At 35.4% G+C, this 24,558-nt stretch overlaps 2 protein-coding genes across 5 annotated transcripts; both read right to left on the bottom strand.

Annotated features, from left to right (window-relative positions):
- Positions 1-213: 213 nt before the first annotated feature.
- On the bottom strand, positions 214-1,299 carry LOC131157302 (uncharacterized). The gene is made up of 2 exons (XM_058111355.1): positions 858-1,299; positions 214-697 (listed from the first exon to the last, which is right to left on the bottom strand). The coding sequence occupies exons 1-2, from the start codon at positions 1,006-1,008 to the stop codon at positions 411-413; spliced, it is 438 nt and encodes a 145-aa protein (XP_057967338.1). The 5' UTR covers positions 1,009-1,299; the 3' UTR covers positions 214-410.
- Positions 1,300-17,291: 15,992 nt separating this feature from the next.
- LOC131147261 (sucrose-phosphatase 2-like) lies at positions 17,292-22,288 on the bottom strand. Of its 4 annotated transcripts, none has more exons than XM_058097043.1 (9): positions 22,078-22,288; positions 21,499-21,585; positions 21,114-21,413; positions 20,846-20,947; positions 20,473-20,667; positions 20,076-20,366; positions 18,817-19,003; positions 17,800-17,846; positions 17,292-17,627 (listed from the first exon to the last, which is right to left on the bottom strand). In XM_058097043.1, exons 2-9 carry the CDS (start codon positions 21,556-21,558, stop codon positions 17,532-17,534), a joined length of 1,278 nt encoding a protein of 425 aa, XP_057953026.1. In that variant the 5' UTR covers positions 21,559-21,585; positions 22,078-22,288; the 3' UTR covers positions 17,292-17,531. The 4 variants fall into 4 exon arrangements, with proteins under 4 accessions (XP_057953026.1, XP_057953027.1, XP_057953028.1 ...); XM_058097044.1 differs by having other exon boundaries at positions 21,963-22,144; XM_058097045.1 differs by having other exon boundaries at positions 22,002-22,090.
- Positions 22,289-24,558: the final 2,270 nt, after the last annotated feature.

Below are 24,558 nucleotides of genomic sequence, written 5' to 3'. Positions count from 1 at the left end.
AAACATGACACCATGCACACGCAATCGCATGTGTTCTCTTCTAATGCAGGTGTACCTAAAGATTAAAAATGTTCGATAAAATGTCTCACCTAACATACTGTTAATTACTTTTACTAATAAAAATCATGTTCACTAATCAATTAAATTGTATGATGTAAGTTTGAATTCATAATTTTCTTTCTTGCTTCTATCATGCACAGTGAGTCAAGAAAATGGGGAAAAGCAATTATTAGTTGGGCTTTAACTTATCCCAAAAAGAAAAAATACATTTCTTCCTCATCCCGACGGCTGATGAATATCAAAACTTTCTGCCTCTGAACATTCAATCGATTAAGAAGAACATTCAATCACACCAAAGGTCCAAAAAAGAGAAAAAAGAGCCATTAAATTAATGGCTATGAACATGTGACCTATGAATTCTGCCCTCTCACGAGGCTTCTATATTCTATAATCCCCTTGTACAGAACTTTCCTATTAAGAGGCATGCTGTCCTTCTCCTCCACGACCACCTTCTGCTGCTCTCTTTCATCATAACCTCTGTGTTTTACCGAGCTAACCTCTCTCTTAGCCATTTCAGCAGGAGGTGGTTTTGTCTTTTTCCGGTATTCCTTGTTCTCCGACGATGGCTCCACCACGTCCGCCGCGAACCGAACCCTCCTCCTCCGCTGCCGCCTGTTGGGTTGATACTTCTCCGATCCTGCAGCTCATCAAAACCATAAAAGCTCCAAGAATGAACATGTATGTTCTAGAACAGGCCAGGGCATTGGAAATTGGAATACATTTAACTACGATTGAAAAGACAATAAGAGAACAAAAAAGGGGGGGGGGGGGGAAGGCGAAGGGAATAGGTAGGTAACCAGTGGTGGGGGTCAATTCTGATTCAAACTTCTTCATGAAATGTGAGAGGAGACGCTTGTGGGCATGCATAGCAAGAAGAACCACGCTCCCTGACACTGCAAAAACCGTCATGAATCCCACTCCCACCATTGATGACGAGCACCTCGACATCTCTCTCTCTCTCTCTCTCTCTCTCTCTCTCTCTCTCTCTCACGGTCGCAAACAAAGGGTATGAGATGAGATGAGAATTGAGAGTAATTGATAATTAAGGACTATATATATATATATATAATTGACTTGCAGAAGAACGTGAACGTGAAAAACGCCATTGCAGGAAAGGAGCAGCAGGAGGAAGGAGAAGAAAAGATGAAATGAAGAAAATGAACGTGTGGAGAATTGAAGGGAGAGGTAAGGGATAGGGACAACTGGTGGCATGCAGATGTATGCAGTACTCGTTTTCCGTCTTTTCCAGGCACCATCGATCCCCACATTGCATTGACTCTTTCGGAGACCTCAAAATCATCCATCGTCAAATCATTCTTTTTCCCCCCTTTTCTCTTTTTTTCTTTTTTTTTAACCCAAACGACACTCAAGGAATCCTCCTGCCTCCCCGCCCCTTTATTTTCGCATATTGGGCCTCACAAGCAAAGTCGCGGTGGTACGATAGACGCGATAGGTGGGTGAGGCAGGGCAGGGCCGGGTTGAGGTTTTTTCCCGTTTTATTATTATTTTTTTAAAAAATTAAATAATACACTATTTGGAAAAAAATTTTCCTGTATAATGTTTACGCAATCTCGCAACTTGATGCTACAAAATTTAAATGTGTAACGTTTCTCGTGATGACGCGTGGCAAGGTAGGGAAGTAAATCTCACAGGACCAAACTGTGAGATTTTCTTCAAAGATGAACCGTGAGCTAACGCGTGATAAATCTTGCAACTTGGTCCTGTGAGATTTGCATCGCCAATTCAAATGCTTTTTCTCCTTCAATTTTCTTCGCGGACAGAGTAGGGAAAGCATAGAGAAAGAGATCGGAGACGTGTTGCAGCAGAGGGAGAGGTAGGGGCAGAGGCCGGACGATTGCAGGTTATCGTTGTTGGCTTACCATTGCTCGTGAACGTTGAGGAGGAAGCTATAAAAGGGGGAGACGAGGTAAGTTCATTTTGAAACCCTAAGCTCATTTATTTTTGAATTGAAATTTAAATATTTGATTGATAAAATTGTTAGTGTGGCTCATAAAATCGTTAGTGTGGTACATAAATTAGTATGTATCACCTTTAATTTGTTGATTGAAGGTATCATTTGGAAACGCCCAAATTTGAGGAGGTATGTATTTTACTTCCTTTCAATTTTTCCATTTCATCTGTGACATATTTTAACTTTTAGTACATTCTGTTCAAATAAAGTCCTTTCTGAATTTTGGTGAATACTATTTTATTACTATTACTATCACTGCTGCTGCTGCTGCATTGTTTAAAAATTTTTACAAGGCAAACATTTGTTTCGAAACCATGGTTTTTAATGGCCTTTATATTTTTATGATTATTAGTATTACTACCGGCTGCTGCTGCTGCATTGTGGTATGTTAGTAGAACAAAATTGTACTCACTATTCAAGTGAGTTGGACTTTAATGGCCTCTTATACTTTTATGTATATACTAATAGGTTATTATAATAAAAATAAGAATTATTGATAAAAATGATATTATTATGTTATGATAATAATGTAAATAACAGTTACAAGTTTCCAATCTATTATTCTTACCAGCCATGGGCACGCACTCTATTAAAATTTTTAAAAAATTATAATAAAAAATTAAATAATATAAGAGCATTTTGAGATAATTTTGATAGTTATAGAGATATTATGCGATAATTATGGATATAAATTTGATATAATTATAAAGGAATTTTAGAATTATGGTGGGTACTTGAAGGGGTATTTTGGAATGATGATTGGTAGTTATAAAGATAAATTTAACACTTTTGAAAGATGACATGAAAAAGAATTCCTTTATAGTATTAGAGATAATTATAAAGGTATTTTGAAATAATTGTGGGTAATTAAAAGAATATTTTGAAATAATCATGGCTAGTTATAAAGATAAAATTGACATTTTTGAACACACTAAAGAGAGAATTCTCTTTACATAGTATTAAAAATTATTCTAATTAATTATCAGTCATATTTTTTGTTTATTCTTGTTGATATTTAGGATGATTGAAAATTCTAAAATAAAAATTTAACTTGTGAGAATATAAGACGAGGCAAAGAGTACTATAATATATTATAATTGATTAGCTTAGCATGAATGAAAAGAGGTGTTATGTCATATGCTTATACAATTTTGTTTTTCATAGATTTTTACAAACTCCTGAGGTCGATCTAAATGGCAGAGCTCGAGCAGTGTTCCGGTGATGGTATTGTTGTATATGGGGGAGGGGGGAATTATCACTAGAGTAAAGGGTGTTAGTTATAGTACTACGCTGGTTTGACCAATTCGAATTAGTCATAGGTATAAATTAAATAAATTGTACTCGAAAATATATCAATATTTACAGATTGATCCAGATCAATATGCATTGTAGGTGACCGCAAGATACCCTATGCAAGAGTATAATGATGCAATCATCTACGAGGCTGTTCTCGTAACTGATGATTACGGTCTGTATATTGTGTTGAATGCACACTACGTAAGTACGACATATTTAACTATGCAGTTATATGTCGAAACCATTCCTTACATGGGCATGGATAGGCATATGGGGATGACTGCCGAGCATGTGATTAAAACGGAGGAAGACACCCAATTGACACGTCATTATGATATGATTGCAGAAGAAGATATGCCTGTTGTGGACTTCAACGAATGTCCGGGATCGTCGTTCAAGTTGCTGACGTACAAAAGACCTGTTCTTCACACGGATGATCAAGGAGGTTGCAATGAAGTTTCAGCAAAAGGTCCAGGATCGTTGTTCGCCATTGGGAACAACGCGTTAGACGAGGGAATGAACATTACGAATGATGTTAATTTACATGAGTACACGTACGAGCAGGAAACGAGTGAAGGGTTAAATGAGTTCCTCGATGATGTTAACCCACCCCCCGTGAAACGAATGATGCCACGTACGATGCCCAGTTTATGGACAAACCTCCTATGTACTGTCTAATTGACGTAGATGCTGCAGACTTTTAACGTGATGAGGAGCTTCCTATACGGGTGACTCGTTGGGATGAATCTTCTGAGCTGAGTAGGGATATGCTATTCGGGTCAAAGGATTGGTTGATAGTGGCAGTGCGAATATATCACGCTCAAACCCACCATGACTTCCACATTGTGCAGTCTACCCCAATGTTATGGGTTGGTAGGTGTAAAGAGTCTGATTGCAGATGGAGAGTGCGGGCAATGTATCAGATGAAACACCGATTATTCGAAATCACCCAATATGATGATCCACACACGTGTTTGAACGAACTTCTCTCACAGGACCATAACCAAATCACATTGTCCCTCATTGCTAGGGAGATCATGAATATGATCAAGGGAGATGCATCAACATCAATCGCCACATTGAAAGAGTTTATAGATCATTGCTTCGGCTATTCGATCTTGTATAAGAAGGTTTGGTTGGGCAAACAGAAGGAAATTGCCTAAGTATTCAGCAATTGGGAGGTATCTTATCAAACTTTGTCGAAGTGGATGGAAGCGATGTCCGCATACAATCCTGGTACTATAGTCAAGTGGAGGTGAACTCCTGTTCCAGGTAACGAGAACACCGCAACATTTGTATCCGTATTTTGGTTGTTTGTAGCATCTATTCAATATTTTCGTCACTACCCTCCCGTTATATGTGTGGACGGGACACATTTGTACAGTAAGTACAAGGGTAAACTCCTAATTGCGACATGTCTAAATGCAAATAGGCAAATATTTCCCCTTACATTTGCTATTGTTTAAGAGGAAATCTTGGACACATAGAATTGGTTTTTGTGATGTCTTTGTTCCATTACTGATAGGGATGACATTTGCCTTTTATCATATCGGCATCCAGGAATTCTCGCTATTGTGCAACGCAATACCGATTGGCAACCACCACGTGTCCACCACCGATTCTACCTTCGACACATGGTCAGCAACTTTAATATGAAAGTATACAATGTCAATCTTAAGCGTATGGATGAGCGTGTGGGAATGGAGCATCAGGTAAGAAAATTTGGCAAATGGATGGAAAGGAAATTTGATGAGGGTGGAGAACCAGTAAAGTCGCTTTTCAATCAGATCCCTCTTCATATATGATTCAGTGCCACGACGGTGGATGAAGGTATGAGAACATAACCACTAATCTTGTGGAATGTTTCAACGCCGTCCTGAAAGGCGCACGTAGCATCCCAATAATGCCCCTTGTGCAATTGACATTTTATCGCGTTGTACATTATTTCAATAGCCGACAATAGGCTGCTCGTAACGCAATATTTGGAGGAAATACATTCACTCTGCATATCTTGCTAGCGATGGAAAGAAGGAAGTTGAAGGCGACCGGACATCGAGTCATGACGTTCAACCTGTCTAGGGGTAGTTTTTGTATCACAACCGTGCAGTTGGGGCCCCATAAAGGAAAAAAGGTCCAAACTTTGAGCATCTAGGGTAGACGCGAATGCTCATGTGGGAAGTGGCAAGCTTTACACTTTCCTTACTCCCACCTTCTCGCTACATGTGCAAAGATATGACTGAACGCGGTCTAGTACGTTGAGTCCTATTAGAGCACTACCGAGCATTATGCGACATATGTTGCGTGAGACGTACTGGCTAGCATCCCCGTTGCCTCCTTTGCAGACAATTCTTGCATATGCTTGACATAAAGGTTGGCCTAGGAGTTCATGTATACACAATGAGATGAACGCAAGGGAAGGTAGGAAGAAGAGCATATGCAGCATATGTCATCAAGAAAGACATAACCACATAAGGTGTCCGAGAAGGACCCAACCTTGGGATGCAGTTGGACCGTCACATTGACTTTGTACGCATTTATAGGATTTTTAGTACACTTCTTGGTTTTTATATATTTATTGAATTCCGATGGTACATTTTGCAAGATCGATCCAGGGCCGTCTAATCGGAGCGTGTTGATGATGGGCGACGATCATCGATCCAGGCGAACGTGGGTTGATGGGCACGCCGACCCCTTGTTCTGTGGAGGGGGCACGTAGTTTACCTAGCGCTGGTTGGAGGTAGATGACCGCATTGTCAACTGGATACACGCTGCAAGGTTTTACGACATATATCAGATTGCCCATATCTAGTTGGATTGGCATCTCATGACAGCTTTGGTGGAGAGATGGAAATCGGAGACGCACACGTTCCACCAATCGCATGGGGAGGCGACCATCACATTGCAGGACGTCGCCGTTTTGTTCGAGCTACCGATTGATTGGAGCCCCATCACTAGTCGTACTGTCGGGCCAGTAGAGGGACCTACAGACCGTCAGGGACAACTCGCCCTGCGTACTCTATGCAAGCATTTGTTAGGAGTCGTGCCACCTAACAGCGAGTTGGTTGGTGCACACATTTGTATGCGGTTCCTCGAGGGAGATATGTTTCATCAGCTCCCGACAAATGCAAATGCGCAGACTACAGTGTGCCACACACGAGCTCACATGTTCCGCTTGATATGTGGGGTGCTATTTTATGATGTTTTGGGGACCTATGCGCATCTGATGTTCCTTCCAGTCCTTACGGACCTGGAAGCGATTCTTTCATACAGTTAGGAGTCTGAGACTTTGACGTGGCTTTATAGGGAGATGTGTCGCACCGCTCACTTGTTGAAGACACAGATTGTTGGCCCACTCTGCTTACTACAGGTTTGGGCTTGGGAGAGATTTCCGTCAGCTCTTACGCGGTGAGGTTTCCTACAGATTCAGAGGGGATAGGACAGTCGTCCGGTTGACCCACTCCTACTCGCATACCAGTTAGTACCAACATCATTTATCCCTCCTCATTCATTTTATAAGTACTACGAATATTAATTCTTAGTACTTACTAGTCGTTACATTCGTAAACTTACGTTTAATCTTATACAGATGGAGACACGACTTGAGAGCACCATCGGTTGTGCAACACACATTGCCTTGGTACAGGTTCGAGTTGGACATGCACTGAGAGCATGAGGTATAGTCCAATTAAAGTGTAGCACACAGTAGTCTTTTTATTTCTTCTAGATGCGTATAGTTCGCTTACATTTTACTTATGTTTAAGTGCAATTCCTATGAAGGCCCTACATGACCGAGATTCTAACCGACCTACCTTACAATTATGCAGTAGGGAGTGACCTGTGGGTAGCTCGAGTGTCATTCATATGATTTTATATTATCAAGTGGTATCTCCCTAACCAATTCATGTGGTAGTTCGACTATCGACAAGGCATTCCCGACCGCTTCTTAACGTCGGGGGTAGATGTAGATCGGGATGACCTCTATGACATGGATGGATATGGTTGAGGTGTCATGTACTGGGTGACTACGCACGCGATATTCGTGACTTTATGGGAGCATCGACGAGAGTATGTCATACCAGAAGTGGCGTAGGATGGCCCGATGCTTTTGGATGACCCATACTTTACCTAGTATAGGTCCATCAAACGATGCTTCGTTGATAGGACCACTGCTGTATATTTGAGCCTCGTAAGAAGACTTTAACCCACACTTCCTTTTGTTATGTGTACGTTACGATTTGCATAGGTAAACCAATTTTTTTTTGTATCCTACAGTCTGACATACTACATGAGGCAGATCAGATCTTGCCAGATCTCGCTATCCACTGATAGATGAGTGCTGCATTGTACCTTGTCCACGAGGACGGTCGATGGATTTCTGCTGCTCAACTTGGTGTAATTGCACGAGGAGGTCGAGCAACTCCAGTACAAGGACGACATGCCTCCTCTTGTGGTCCAGTGAGTCCTATCTCCTCGCCACCGGTTGTACAGGTGGAGTACGTGTTCAGTCCATTAGCACCGTATGTGCCTTCGTCAGCAGCTGATATTTCGGGACCGTTTAGTAGACAAGCTGACGCCCCATCTCACTCTGCTACCACCCCCATCAATGTCATTTTTATTGGATGACATTTTCGGTGGGGAGGAGGTCGATGCACCCGCTATGCTGCCTCGTTCTCATCCGGAGACATCTTATCAGTCCTCTCTACGTGCGCTTGACATGGATGATGATTACGAAGTACCTCTTGGTGGAGATGATCCACATACAAGACGATGACGGGACATGACACCAGATGCAGATGACTAGCAGGGAGAGGGCAAACATAGACGACAGCCACCACGACCTCGAAGACGATCTCGTTGCAGCACCGAGTAGTATAACATTATTTTCATTTCATTTGTATAACATTGATTATTTTCATTTCATTTGTATAACATCGTTGTATTATTTATGTATAATTGGGAATGTTTATTCATTTTCCCCAACATGTATATGTGAATGAAAGTTGTGCAATTATCAAATATCTATTACTTGTTTTATATTTGGTTTGCTAAACGAAAAATTATAAGATTCAAGTAAACAATAATTTAGGCATAACACAAGTCGAAAATAAGATAAAGAAGGAATGAATTTGATGGTTTGAACATTTGAGATGCAAACACAGCAACACACTTGTGAGGTGGAGTGAGTGAGTGAGTCAATGTTTCTGACATGAAATGGAGTAAGGGTAGATTTAAAATAAGTTGAAATGGGATAGTGAAGAAGAATTTAATAATTCATAATCCAGTAAAAGAAAATGTTTTCGATCAGGTGAGATGACAGAAACTGATTCATCTAATGACTAAGACTTTTTGTTGTTTTTGGTGTTAAATTTATAATACGAATTGAATTTCAAACTTTTAGGTTTTGAATTTAAATTTTTATAAATTAAGTAAAATTTTATAAAAATACAAATTTAATACTTAAAATTTGTATTACTCCAAACAAAATTTTAATTTCAATTTATTGTTTATATTAATACTTGGTCAATTATAGACGTTTGTATGAATTTAAAAATTGAGGAATTTTTGTCATTTTGGGTAGACAGTGATTGGGGCCAATTATGGTACAAAATTTAAAACATTTATTATATATATATATATATATATATATATATGAATATTTAATAGAAACAAATATGCATTTAAGGGGTTAATTAATAAGAAACAGACTCCCAAATAAATAATAAGTCGACTCTTTATTTTTTTTATTGGGTATAAAAAGTAATTCTGCTCTTCGACGACCAATAATAAGAAATATGCATTTTTAATTATATATATATATATATATATATATATATATATATATATATATAAATATAAGTGTGGCAAATCTCGTAGGATCAAGCTGCGAGATTTGATTGACCAGGGCTATAGGTTTTCGATGCGTGATAAATCTCGCGACACCAAGTTGCGAGATTTGTTTAAATCTCGCAAGACAAAGTTGCGAGATTTGATTGACAAGGGCTTTTAGATTTTTGACGCATGGTAAATCTCGCAGCTTGGTGCTGTGAAATTCATTTAAATCTCACAACACCAAGCTGCGAGATTACGTAAGCATTAAATTGGGAAAATTTTTCTCAAACAGATTATTATTTAATTTTTTATTTTAAAATAATAATAAAACGGAAAAAAACTCGGTCGGGTTGGGTTACTTTGTTTATACGTAGAACATAAATTCGACTAATTAGTTAATGAATTATAGATGGGAACTTGTTAATAAAAATAATATTTTTATTTAATTTTTTGATAAAGTTTTTTAACAAATAGGAGTTGAATTCTTTTTAAAAAGTACACATTTATCTTCTTTTTTTTCTTAAGTTTCCACAAATGTAAGACAAAATTTTACAAAGCATAACTTATTTTGATTGTTTTTTTTTCTTTAATATTTCAAAAAGTCCGAATCATTTTTTTTAATAAAAAATATTATTAGCTTAAACGGGGGTACGTACCCAAGACCTGCACTTGTGGGGATTGAGGTTCATCATGCATAGTGTATTTTTTATTTTATTTTATAAAATATAAATTTTTACAATTAATTCATTTGTAATCATAAAAAAATATATTATTAACTTAGAAAAAGTATCATGTGTTCAATGTGGCAGGAACAACAAATTTAAGTTCAGTCAATTAGGACTCGTAATATTTTGAAAACTTTTATGAAACTTTTAAAAAATAATGGAAGAAATCTAAGAATCTAATTTCAAATGAGGAATATAACTATAAAAATATGAGATCAATATGCCAAAAATAACAATTTAGGGTTCACTTGAAATTAAGGCCCATAACAAAATATAAAACTCAAACTAATTACCCCTTTAAATCTTTTTTATTTTGACTTATACCCGAAATTGAGTGGATACAATTCCAAAAAAGATTATTAGAGTAAGTTTATTATATGTATTTTAAATGAGTTTTTTGTAACTCAATTGAGCATAGATTCTGTGTAACCTAAACCCACTTACTTCATTAAATAAATAAGTTGAATTTGGATTGACCTAATTATAAATAGGTCACTGTGTACTAAGCTTGAACACAATTTAAACAAGCAGACATTTCCTCCCATGGGCTTGAGAGGAAGTGTTGGTGTGCATCCAGTCCCACATCGCCTTCGTGGACAGTCTCAAACTAGTATAAGATATTACTCTCTCTCCTTAATACTTAAGTTTTGAGGATAAACTCAACTGATAGTCAGTTATTAAGTATGAGGGAAAGTCTCACCCCATTGGGCATTGACTTGTTTGTTCACCGTAACCCCCCTTCTCATTTGCTTCATAGTCCGAAAAACATATGAATACAGACCCACTATTCCAACCAAAATTGCCATTAACATTATTGCCACAATACCAAAAAGTTTGTTGTACCTAATATTCTAAATCTTTGAAGTTAGCAATAAACAGCCTATTGTAAATTTGTAATCATGCAATCAATAGAAAAATATCACAACAAAAGATCTTAGATGAGCCTACGTTGTTTTATCACATATATCCATATTTTATTTGAAAATTTTGGTTATTTTATCACAAAAGATTTTTCACAATAAAATTCTTATTTTTACTTAAAAAAGGGGGAGGAGGGGGATGAGAGTAAAAATTTAAAAACAGAGGAACAAAAAAATTTTAAAAATTAATGAAGCAGAGAATGGGAGATCCATGTATGATTTTTTGAACAGATTAATTTATATATTGTGCTGCGTGTGTAAATACTGTAGCAGAGCTCTACTGAAGAACATATATTGTTGCAGTGGGAGACAGCCAACATCGCTCCACCCCTTTCAGGGTTGTCTCCGCCATGCATGTCACTATCTCCGGCGTTCGTTCAAGCTTGTCCATCTCCTCCACCGATTCTGCTATCTCGACCGCCGACGCCATAAACGCCTCTCTCTCTGCTGCCACTAGAAGTTCAGCTTTGGTGGGGGCTACTAGAGTTGTTAGTTGTGCGTGGGAGGGGTTGCCGGAGCGGTGAGCTATGTGTGGATAGGATGGAGCTGCGGCTGTGCGTGGGCGAGAGTAAAGGGGAAGGGAAAGAAGAAAAGATTAGGGTTTTGGAAAAATTAAAAAACTTAAATGAAAAAAGTGGATCATGCGGCATAAAAATGTGTTCTCCATCAAGTGTTTATTGGCTTGGTTTATAGGTGATCGGTAAACTCTGTCTACCTAAAAATTTTCCCTACTAAGAGTTTGTCAATATTTACTTGCAGTAGTGTGTAGATGATGTGGCAGAGTCACTCTATTTAATAATTAGTAGTGTGATATTCCGTGGAAGGAAGACTTAAAAAGGATTTGATGTTACTATTAATATCAATAAGGTGCACATTTTTTTTCGGGAACCTTCTCATAAGAACTCCACGGTTGAGCGTGTTTAACTTGGAGTATTCTTAAGATGGGTGACCTTTAGGAAGTTTTCTCAGAAAATGTGTAAGTAAGGACAAAACATACTAAAAAAAATAGGTGTTGGTCTGTGAGGCTAGTCATTAGTCCGATAAGGCCTACCCCCTTATTGTCTGGTCCACGTAGAGGAGGAGAGACGCAGTGCTCCTTGACAGACCCAGGTTGGGACATTACAAAATGGTATCAGAGAAATTACCCAATCGAAAGTGTAATGAGATTCACATCACCTGAGTTTGGAAATGTAGGTTCGCAACGAGGACATTGCACTTTGTAAGTGGAGAAAATGTGATACCCCTTGGAAGAAAGATTTAAAAAGGATTTGATGTTACTACCCATATCAATAAGGTGCATCTTTCTTTTCGGGAACCTTTCCATAAGAATTCCACGATTAAGCATGCTTGGATTAGAGTAATCTTAGAATGTGCGACATTCTGGAAAGTTTTCTCAAGAAGTGTGTAAGTAAGGACAAAATACACTGAAAAAGATACGTGTAGGTCTGTGGGGTCAGTCATTAGTCCAATAAGGCCTGCTCATGTTGTCTGGTTTAGGTGGAGGAGATACGCAGTGCTCCCTGACAGACCCAGGTTGGGGTGTTAAAAGTAATATTCGGATTACAACAGTAATAACATACCTCCAAATTTATAGTACATAATTTTACTCAGGCAAAGGATAATTGTCACCATGTTTCGATGGACCACCTATCCACATGAAGCAAACATCCCTGAGCAATGTCAACACCGATGTTGAATCTTGAATCGAATGGGAAATTATGAGATGTGATTGACAAATGGGTCAAAATAAATGTCAACAAAACTTATTACCACTAACATGTTTTATCCTAAATGTAGTTAGGACACCAAATTTGTTTACTAGTATTTATTGATTTTCTAGGTATGCCTAAATGCAAGAAATGGGATAGTCATGGTCTTGGCAACCAGGTTAATTGAGTTAAGGAGTACTTTTATGTAAGGGAAAGATATTAACATCCCATACACACCCAGTACACAAATGATTGATATCAGATTAACTTAAGATTGTTTGGGAAAATAGCTTATTAAGACCCAATTTTTTTAATTTTATTTAATTATCACCTCTATTAATATGGTTAACCTTTTACAAGAATGCAGCAACCCTCTCCTCAAGATCATCAAAGGCATGCACAAGGCATAACCTCAAGATCTCATAGGATTAATTTTATCAAGTGATTTTTCATTAATGTATGGAAAGATCTCTTGCAAAAGAAAGGGACTTCATTCCCTCGCCTCCTTAGAGAGATGCACATGACATAACTTAGGGTCTGTCATCAGATTGATTACAATTATGGGCGATATGCAAAGCAAGAAGAAGTAAAAGAAAGCATATAATACATGCAAATAGCAATAATATGCAAAACTATGAAAAAAGAGATGCAAAAAGGACAAAGATAAGTTATAATACAATGAAAATTAAGGAGCTCCAAAGGGCCAAAATTTTTATTTTTAAATGGAATTTTTCTTAGTTTTAAATATTTTTCTTTGATTTTACTAACTATTATTCTATTTATAGAATTTCTATGAAATCTAAGAAATTTATATTTTTTCCTAGCTTTCTAATTTTTATAATTTGAATTAATGTAGTGCACTCAAATAATTTAGTTTTTTTCTGTTCACGTTTAATTTTCTTTTTATCCCCCCAATGATATAATTATATTTTAAAAATGTATTTCCATATTTGGGCGTATTTCATGATTTATCAACACATATTATACGCACATAATAATGGCATTGTTTCCTACGAAGGTGGACGTGTGAGAGCTTTTTTAATTATCTTAACACGCAGAAATAAATTTGGTGAAACTACACTGTTGATTCACCTTCTAACTCCTCCATTAATTGGAAGATCACGGCTCTAATCCGGTCTCTAAAGGGAGGATTTTCTAGAATTGTAGTAGAGGGTAACGTGAAGGCTCATTGGGATTGGGGTTGAGGATAGTTTGTTGTGGCAGGCGACCTATGGAGACCCTTGGTCTACCACGTAGTTTCTCAAAAAAAAGAAATGAAAAAGGAAAGGAAAAAACTAAGAAGAGAAAAGAAGGAAATTATATAAGCGACCTTCCCCTTCACATGTTCGTATGCTTATATTTTAAATGTTATACATATAATAAATTAGTACTAAATTCATTAAAATTAGAGATGTAAAGAAAGTAATTCAATTTCAATAAGTTTATAATTTAAAAACTACATACATAAACACGCGGGGGAGGTTTTTTTGTATAATTTCTCAAGAAGAGAAGGATAATAATATATAATTGCAGGTAAGCGAGCAGGCATGCAAATCATCAGCTCAGGTAGCTGGAGAGGATCATTGATTGGGTCAATGTTGGTGGGTATTCTTTCTTACTTTCTGGATCAATATGCCAATATAAATTATTGGGAGGTCGAACTCATTATTAGGTGGGTATGTATTAAATACTTATTAATGTTGTCCTCTGTATGTAGATCTGGTTTGCATGTAAAATGCTACAGAGGCAGCCATTGCAATTAATTCCCAGCTCCACACGCATCAGCTAGCTTCTTGCTTTTTATTTTTATATTGTCTAATATATACGACGGGCAAATTATTACTTCCCTGCTATTTGGATGAGCTCGTCATCTCTCTCTCTCTCTCTCTCTCTCAGGGTATGGGACAACTTAGGTAGGAGCTATGAGTTCAGAATTGAGAAGAAGGATTATATAATAAAGAATGAGAACGTGATAAACGCCATTGCAAATTAAGGAGCAGGAAGAGAAGGAAAAGACTGAAGGAAAGAGAAGAAAAGATGAAGAGGATGTTCATTTGGAGGACCATCAATCCCCCATTGGTGCGTTCACTTTTTGGAGGACCTTAAAAATCCATCAAACCTGTTGTAGTGTCAAGCTTGAAGAAAAAAAAAAGAATCTAAGTCGTCCATATTAAAAGAGATCCAATGGCTGCTGTTCTTTTTACACTTTTGTTATGAGGGCATTGATATAATTTACCTGTAATTAATTGTAAATAAAAAAAAATAGGGGAGGGGTTTTAATTTCTGTTTTGGCAGCTTCAGAACAGATTCAGCGTAGCCGAGACTTCCCTTCCATTTCAGAGCCGAGAGGAGTGCCTTCACCTGCGAGAGAGAGGACCTGCAACCCTGAGAGTCGTCGCCGACCGAGGGAGATTTTTCAGCCGTTGTGCACGGAAGATGGAGACGGTAGGAGGAGGGTTCGGCGTTGGGGATCTCTAGCCTCCAGTGGAGGTTCACATACGGGTAAGAGGAAGGTAAACATAGATCTAGGTTTTTGGGAGGGTTTCTTGCAGGGAAATCAGGGAGAAAGATAGGAAGAAACCTAGGATTTTTCGCAGGTGTGAAGAGGGGTTTTTTGGATCATTTCTTGAGTTGATTTTTAGAAGAGATCGGTAAGCCAAGAGAGGTAAATCTATGTACATGTATTTATTTCCACCGTATTTAATAAAGCGTCTCTAAATGTGAGTTCCTGCCATGGATGTAGGCCAATTTTTGGGCCGAACCACATAAATGCGTTCTTGTGATTTGTGATTGTGCATGTTTATGTTTTGCTGGAATTATTGTGACTTTGCTGAATCTTTTTTGGTGAATAAATATTTTTCTTGATTAGGCCTGACGTACATGCACACATTGAAATAAACAGGTTTTAGTTTATGTGTGGTTGTGATTGCTGCAGAACTAGAATCAGATTCTTATTGTGGTTCATGAACACTTTATATTTGATTATAATCTGTAAATTAGAATAAACAATCAGGTTATTCACACAACAAGTGGTATCAAAGCCTGACTATGTAATGGGGACCCCTAAGTTTAACTTATACTGAAACAAGAACTTATTAGAGAAAATATTTTTTCATAATCTCTTTTTTTGAAAACTTTTTAACTGAATTTTAAGAAATAATAAAAATAAAAACCTTTTGACCATTTATAAGTAGGGCTGTTCTAGATAGATTAATTAGTAAATATAATAAATATTAGTGGCACATTTTTAACTTTAAAAAGTAGAGTAGAAAATAATCATAAATGATGGCATATTAATTATTGATGAAACATAATTTAATTTTGAAATCAAAAAGAACCATCTATTAATTTAAATTAATATTAAATAAGTCATAAATATACATTAAAAAAAATTATAATTAATTAAAAATAGTAATATTATATTATTTTAGTTAATTAAAATGTCAAAATTTTGATTAAAAATAATAATTAACATATTTATTAGTTAAACTTCTAATTAGAAAATATTATTATCATTAATTTAAAAAATATTTAAAAGTAATTATATATTATTGTTACGCCCAAAATAATCTAACCTATGGTAGCAGGTCAACGCCTATCTTGCACCTTCTCCGGGTTTGACATCCAGACGAGTAATCAGCTCCAACCCAATAAAGAGGATGAGAGATCCACGCCAACGGCTTTAATAGCCGAGTAATAGGTGCACGCACTTATGGCTGGAGAGCGATTCACGCCCCTGCGCAATAAATTTGAGCCAACCTATGATCAACTCGAGCCCCTATAAGAAGAGACTCGGAGATAAGGCCAAGGTAAGTGATTCAACACAATTATACTGTTGCATTCAGCCTCTCTAAAAGCATTCCTCTTACTTATGCATCGGAGTGATCCCCCGGAGTACATCTTAGGTCCTCCAAGTCTTTCTTTTCTTCCTCTTTCATGTCAACGGGAGTCGAAGGAGCTTCCCTGCTATTTTTACCCAGCAACAATTATTTTATTATGTACTATAATATATTAATTATTGATGAAATATAATTCAATTGTAAAATAAATAAAAAGAGTCATCTATTAATTTAAATTAACATTAAATAAGTTAAATATTTTAATTTAGTTATTAGTATTATTTTTAAAATAAATTAATGTGATAACCATATATTATAAATGTACCTTAATAACAAGATTGTTATTATTATTTAAAAAATAGTATTATATTTATTTAGTTCATAGAATATTTAAATCTTAACTAAAAATAATTAAAATAATTATTAATTAAAAATGTTAATAGTTTTATTTAATATATACTTTTAAAAATCACATATTAGTTTGTTATGTATTGTAACATATTAGTTATTAATGGAATATAACTTAATCTTGGAGGAAAAGACCCTTCTATTAATTTAAATTAATATTAAACAAATAATTTTTTTTAAAATTGAGTGATAATATTAACACGATAGTCGCATTTTAAAAATTAATTAAAATAATTAACATAATTATTAATTGAAAATGTTATACTTCTAATTTCAAATATTTTTGAAAGTAATTATATATCATAACATGTATAACAATATAAATTCATATAGTACCTATAATAAAAATGTATTTAAATGTTACTTTTTTTTAAATACAACCAAACACCACTTATAATTTTTTAACTTTTTCAGCTCATCACTAATGCTTATTAAAGTTAGTATTTTTTTTTTTTCTGAAAATATTTTTTCACGAGTAATCCCAAATAATTCCTAAGAAATAGTTGCGTCAAAATTCGGTTGTCCCAGTGCAAAAAAAGCAAAGTACATCATGAATTACACTTTATGTCCTTAAACATACTTATGAAAATTTTGAAGTCATACAGCAGAGTACAAGGGATGGCTCAGTGGCCTCATCCCGCCTAATCAACCAGTTCAAAGCTGGTTGAAATATATGAACTGTGAAGAAAATAATCTAAAGTGATTTTAATTTTATTCTGAAAGATGAAATGCTATGGGGGTTGAGGGGATCTCATATCAAGCTGCAGGCACAATTAGAGGAGCCAGGCGGTTTGGTCTTTTGCATTGGATCCATCCAAACATGTCTGATGCATGTGCATCAAAATGAAGCTACTTAAAGCACCAGCATCCTGAAATCCAAAATGCCCAATCATGTCGAAATCGTTAAACCACACCATCGATCAGACGCAATTGCCGCATTAAAAGAATGAAGTTTGATACTTAGAATTTAAAGTTGTGTGAATTTAGCTAAATACAAAACAAATTCGTACCAAATCCAAGTATCAGAGTTTCATATCGTACCTTTGAAGTTAAAATTGCCGTCGTCACGCAACAATACTTCTCTTCACCTACGAGAATCACAAAATTGTTAAGACAGCACAAAATTGTTAAGACAGCAGATCACAAAACATTAATCGTTTGGAAATTTGAATTTTGAACTCTAAAATTAGATTTGTGTGAATTTAGACAGAATGCACAATAAAATTATATTGGGTTTTGTCAAAATTCAAAAAAATCCAAATCAAAGCTCAAATGCTCCCTAATACAACAGAAGTTTCAATCCACTAGGAGATGCAGGGACTGTGAATTATCAAAATCTGTCCACTAGGCAAAATCAAATAGAGCTACCAAAAGAAAGGAAAACGGAAGCAACAATAAAACGCAAGCATATAACCCAATACCTTAAAACAGAAAGATATTGAAATCTACAAATGAGTCTCTAAGAATAAAAGGTAATTTTAGGGGATTCCGGCATTGGGAAGGCAAATCCAATAAAAGCAAAAGAACGAACATAACAGAAATTCGTAGAATCATACTGCATCATAGATACACACTCATATGGAGAGTAAACAAGAAAAGAGCGCGACATCTGGTGCTTTCTGCAGATATAAAGTTCAACTATTCCAAATATTAACTTTATAGCCTGAAAGAAAATGATGAAATATCTTTTAAATCAATTATAATAATTTGATGCCTACTAGAGTTATAGTAATTATGAAGCTTACAAGGATTGAAAATTTTCAAACGAACATTCGCCATTGCACCTAGTTTAGAATAAGAGAGTAGTTTTCAACCTATAATCTCTATTCTCTACCATAATTTGTGAGTAGCTGTCTCATCATAATTAATTTCAACTTGTAGACAATTGCACATTATGCCCCACACAAGAAAATGTAAGCCAATAAACCATGGATCAACTTGCTAGAAACATATTAATAAAATAGATGCAGAATGAAAGGACAGGAAGAGGGAAATGATAGGGGAGAAGGGTGGTAATAAGCAAGGGAAAGGCCTTGACATTCTTAAAACAGGCCTCACCAGATGACTCCCATTTGTCAAACTTCACAAGCCATGTGTCTGAACCAATCTGTGTAGGTAAAACCCGATCCACCCACACACGAAACGGTTTTCCCTCTTTGTCTCCATAGCACTTTTTCATTGCATTAATGCAGTCATGAAGGGATAGCTCAACACCAGATGGATGGACAAAAACACCAGATGGATCCTGTAGAAAAAAGAACATGTAAACAAAGGTGACCAACTCAGACACAGTGCAAAAGGAAAATTTTTAAAAGAGAGTGAATCAAATTGAACAGAACTGCATTCAAGTGAAGGCCTAAAAGTATGAAGTGTTCCCCACCACCCCCTTGAAAAAATAAACAAATAGAAATTGACTCAATAAAAGCACTGTATCTTCAAATCACAAGAGGAAAATTTACAAGTTTTTACCTCAATTAACTTCCCAGTCAATTTCTAAACCTTCTTGTCAGATTAATCCACCAACAGTTTATACACAACATACACTCGCAAAAACCAAAAAAAAAGAAAAAAAGGCAAATAGAATTAAATTTTTAAAAATTCCTGTAATTCATTAATCGGTCTTATATCATATTTCAAAATAATTTCATTGCAAAGGTTTGTAGTAATAAAATGTTTGTGTACAATCGATTTCTAAACCTTCTGGTCAGATTAATCCACCAACAGTTTATACACAACATACACTCGCAAAAATGAAAAAAAAAAAAAGGCTAATAGAATTAAATTTTTAACCAAACCTGTAATTCATTAATCGGTCTTATATCATATTTCAAAATAATTTCATTGCAAAGGTTTGTAGTAACAAAATGTTTGTGTACAATCGTATTCATACAGATAATTTATAATTGTTCAATGTTTGTATGCAATCAAATCTATACAGAAATTATATCTCTTCAGGGTTCAAATATTAAACTAATATTTGTTTTATACCAGACACTAACTACAAACCAAAAGGGGATGAAAGTTTTCTGAATTCTCACTTCATGGCCCATTTTCCCTAAAGCTAGTTGCATTGAGCAGGTAACAACATTCTGCTATAGAAATCATAATCCCGCAAAAATTGATCAATAACAATTAGAAAAGGATCCAGAAGTGCCTAGCAAAAGAATATGTAAACATCCATATCAGATGTGGAGGAAATGGAAACACTTCCCCATAGAGAACTATAACAAGACTTTCTTATACCAAATAAAATTCACATGCAACATATGTAAAACAAAATGAACTGAAAGGTAACAAAGAGAAGATATCAAACATACACAAACTGATCTCAGATGTGCCATATACATCTCACAGCTCTCAATTTCTGCACGCCTCCATCTCTCGTATAACAAGTAAAACTCCACTAACTCACTGCCAGGATTGATATTTTCAAGATGGAATTCTGATAAGTCTGCAACATCTCTTGGAGAAATGTTTGGGCCTAAGCTAAAATGACCTATAGCTTGTATGATCCCCGCTGCACACCTCTCAGTTGCATGGACTATGTGGGGGTTATTTTTAGCATTTTCAGCATGCCATTGCAACAATTCTTCCTGGGCATTGCTAACCTGCATAATGAACAAGCCATGAAAACATAAAAATTTATACACGGCTAAAAATTTCCCTCTGATGCAGAGGCTGGAATATATTGGAAGCAAAAAACTAGGTGACTACCATAACACCATACACTTCAGAAATACTGAATAGCTCAGCATCATTTCCAGAGTCACCACAAGCTAAAGTGTTGGTGGGTAATTTTCCCTCAGCCTTTAACTTTCTCAGCAAATATGCAAGCGCTTGCCCTTTGCCAGCACCTTGAGGTAGCACATCCAAATACATCCCCCCACTGTAAATTATTTTAACATCCAACTGGGCAACAACAAAAAATATTTGAAAGATCAATTAAGAAAGCTCACAAACTACCATTGAAAACTAAAACAATGCGACACACATTAAATTTAGGTTTATGCAAGTTGAAAACACCCTAATTTCAAATGTAGATCACTGTTGTCAGCCCAACAACATTGGTCCAGATGTTAAATCATACCCCGCGTTTCTCTAGACGCTCTGAAAGAACCTTCATAATTTCCTGAGCCTTATCCTTCTCAACGTAAAAGCTAACTTTGTGCGGTCGTTGCTCTGTTTCTGACTGCATTAACATCACATATGTCAAATAAATTTAAGATACTGAGAACACAAACTATTCTTCATTGGTTCATTGTCAGTTTCTTGCAAATTAATCCAACAGAACCTAATGTCCTCCATCTACCAAGGAGAATCATCAACTAAATAAATGCAATAATTTGCGGCCATACCTGCAGAGTAAGTTCAGAAAACTTGCTTGTTTCCTCTGTGACTATATTCTTGTCCCATTTTTTATTCAGGAATTCAATCCACCCATCATCCGGCACCATTGATTTACCATATGTTATCTCAGTTCCCACAGACATTATGGTTACATCTGGGGTTAACATTGGTTTCTTTTTCCTCAACTTCTTGTAAAGTGTAGGAGACCTCCCAGTTGAGAAAACTAGCAGAGAATCATGACGGTAGTTAGTTTCCCACAAGGCGTTGAACCTAAGCAGTGAGAGGTTTTCAGAATCATGATGATCAACCTGCAGAAGAAAGTGTTGTTCAATAAACGACAGCAGTGAAATCATAGCTGGGCAACAATGAAAAGCACACAATTATCAAGCTCACCATTGTCTGGTCAAGATCCGAAACAATCATGAGACGTGCAGGACTGCTGAGACGATCCATGGTTGCTCTACCACCACTTCTTCTATCCTGCAAATCAATTGACAACTTTAACCGTGCCGACTTGAGCAACCCAAGATCCTTTAGAAACTGAGTTCTCAATCCCCCCATGAAAGTCAGTACATAATTGAGCAAAAAACAACAAACACAATAAGTGCATTTACAGGAGACCCATTAAATTCCAAAGGAGGAAATAATTTGTTTTTAAAAGAAAATGCACAAACATCAACTGATTAAAGAAACAGTAAACACGTGAATCTTCGCTAATTATCCGTTTGACAGCTGGGAAGCCGGAGGAAAATTTTAAGACTCAAATCAATGTTTTCTGCAGTTTCTCAGCAACCAAACAACGGCATAAACCGAAAATAAAAATTAAATACAGTGATGCAAACGTAACAACCGCGCACCCGGACTCGAATAACTAGATTCCACAATCAAGCCATCACCTTAATTTCTCCAAAATCACTTCAATTCAAATGAAAAAAATCCCAACAAAACAAAGAGAATCTAAAGAAAACTCACCTGCTCCCTCTCCGATAAGGTGAGTCACATTTCACAACTAGTAAAGTGGATGACTCATTCACCTCCTGCCACATGGGCACTGTCTCCCAAGCTTATATCAAGAAAGCCTTGAGAATTAATTAAGTTAAATAAATTAGCTACACATTTTAGAAAATTAATTGTAATTTTAAATTTTGAACCTAACCTAATAATTTCTGATTTGCCTCTTGATACATGATATGGACCAATGACTCCTAATATTACTTCCTAAATTTTAACTTTAATCAATAATTATTAATTAAAAATTATTCAAAATTTAAAGATTTGATTGAGGTATGAAAATGCTTAATATTATTGACGTGTGATGTCATCAAGGTGTGCCCATGTGTATTTGTCGAGACTAGATTTGATGCGGGTTGGTGACTAGGGGTGCATAAAAATTACTGAAAAATCAATAACTGGACCAAAATCATCTCGAAATCAAAAGTGATTCGATTTTTTGGTATTCGATTTTGATTTCAGTTTTAGAAAGTATACATTTTCGGTTTCGATATTCAAAGTATAACTGAACCAAAAAATTGAAAACCTAATTTTAATATAAATTATATATATAAATTAATATGATTACTCAATTATGATTGGTCCATATAATGGGTTAATAATATGTAATTTGCATTATGATGGTTTGTAGCAGCTACTAAACTAGTAGGAATTGGGAACAAAAAGATAAAGTCCAACAAAACCAACACGTTCCGAGCTGTCTAAACTATTTAATAGGTTTAATTTTGTAAAAATTATGAAACATTATTAAAAAATGCCCAATTGATTCTCAACAACCATTGTGAAAAATAATTGTTGAATATTTAGAAAATCGGTTAAAAATTGAAAAAACCGTAACCAAATCGGAAAATATTTAGTTCTCCGTGGGATAATAAATTTGGTTTGGTTTCGATTTTGGTTCAGGCATTCCAAAATCTATAAGGTTTGGTTTGATTTTCGATTTGACCCATAATCGAACCGATTACACCATTCGTTCACATACATATAATTTAAATTTAGAGATACCAAGTTAACACTTGAGTTCACACACGTGATATTTTAATTTAAACTGATATGTGTTTTTAATATTCAAAATACCTTTATAACTTTTCCATGACTACTCTCTTAATTAAATTAAAAATAGCCTTTGATTCATGTTCATTTTCTCTACTGTATGGGTTTGTTTAGTTTCTAAATATAGTTTTATTTTTAATTTTTATTTTTAAAAAATTCAAAAAAAAATTGGCTATTTTTTCATTTTACAATATTTGCATGAAATTAATGGAAAAAATAAACAGCTTTGACATTATTTGCTTGTGAAAATAGTTTTATTTTTCATTTCCAACTTTTTTCAAATAATTACAAATATGTCACCTTATTTTTAAAATTTTTCAAATTTATATAGAAAAAATTAGAAAACGTCTCCTCATTTCCCTAGATTTCTAATCATCACTTTGTGTAAAGGAACATAAAATTCATATCTTAAACTTTAATTGTGTAGATTATGCGTATAATTTCTTTTAAATCCACCCAACTCATATACAAGTCTCAAAATTCATAATTTTAAATATCATATTATATAAATTTTGAAAATTAGAAAATAAATTATCTATTTTGTGATTATTTTGAAATCCAAATTTTTTTTAAAAAAATCATATTTAAATAAACTTTTTATTTTCTACATTTACAATATGAATCTTGAGAAAATAAAAAATAAGCTAAAATTTTCATAATTTTTTGAAAAAAAATTAAAAATAAAAATATTTTTCATTACGAAACGAGACCCCCTTTTTTTTTTTTTTTTTTAAAATACTCAAAATGGGCACCTTTTTTTAAATGCAAAAATAGTCTTGAAACATCTAGGTGATGTTCGCTCGTGAATAATATAATTTAATGAGAATCTTAATAATATGAGTCATATTCTACTATAATACATTCAAATATTTCTTTTCTTAAATGATCGTGCCAGAGATCCATTAGATATTCAAATAATTTATCAAAATAGTAAGTCTACTCTTTTACTCTTCTCCATTTAAATACTAATTATTATTAACTCGATTGGTAAGTCATAGTCTTTAAAATTTAAATCCTAATCATTTAATGAGATGAACCTTAAATTTATCGCCGCCTAAACTTTATATAAATATATCAAATTTTTTTATTACATAAGAATTCCAACCACCAACGAACCCTTTGAACTCCCAGGTACTGTACCAACCTACGGATCAGCATCTTTTGCCATCAGGTCTCACTGATTAGGGTAAAGTCAGAATGCAAACACGACTTTTGTGCATCAGTTAGACGTTCGACCAACCCGACCCCCGAGACACATCTTCATCACCATTCACGGTCCCTGCTGGCTCATAGAGAATTCTCACCATCCACGGTCTTTGTTGGCTCACAGAGCGAACTCTCACCATCCACGGTTCCCGCTGGCTCACAGAGTAAACTTTCACCATCCAC

This window comes from Malania oleifera, chromosome 1, assembly GCF_029873635.1.
Source record: "Malania oleifera isolate guangnan ecotype guangnan chromosome 1, ASM2987363v1, whole genome shotgun sequence".
In the NCBI taxonomy this organism is placed as follows: Eukaryota; Viridiplantae; Streptophyta; class Magnoliopsida; order Santalales; family Ximeniaceae; genus Malania; species Malania oleifera.
The sequence above is the reverse complement of the archived record's forward strand: the minus strand, read 5'-3'. Positions and strand labels throughout refer to the sequence as shown.

Bases quoted from the DNA above. Each gene is read 5' to 3' on its own strand.
- LOC131157302 (XM_058111355.1), bottom strand. From the start codon at position 1,008: ATGTCGAGGTGCTCGTCATCAATGGTGGGAGTGGGATTCATGACGGTT. The intron at 698-857 runs GTTACCTACCTA...GATGAGCTGCAG, and splicing joins AGAATTGACCCCCACCACTG to GATCGGAGAAGTATCAACCC.
- LOC131147261 (XM_058097042.1), bottom strand. From the start codon at position 21,666: ATGGGGGGATTGAGAACTCAGTTTCTAAAGGATCTTGGGTTGCTCAAG. The intron at 20,367-20,472 runs GTAGTCACCTAG...TTCATTATGCAG, and splicing joins CTGAAGTGTATGGTGTTATG to GTTAGCAATGCCCAGGAAGA. The intron at 17,628-17,799 runs GTACGATATGAA...TTTGGATTTCAG, and splicing joins CGGCAATTTTAACTTCAAAG to GATGCTGGTGCTTTAAGTAG.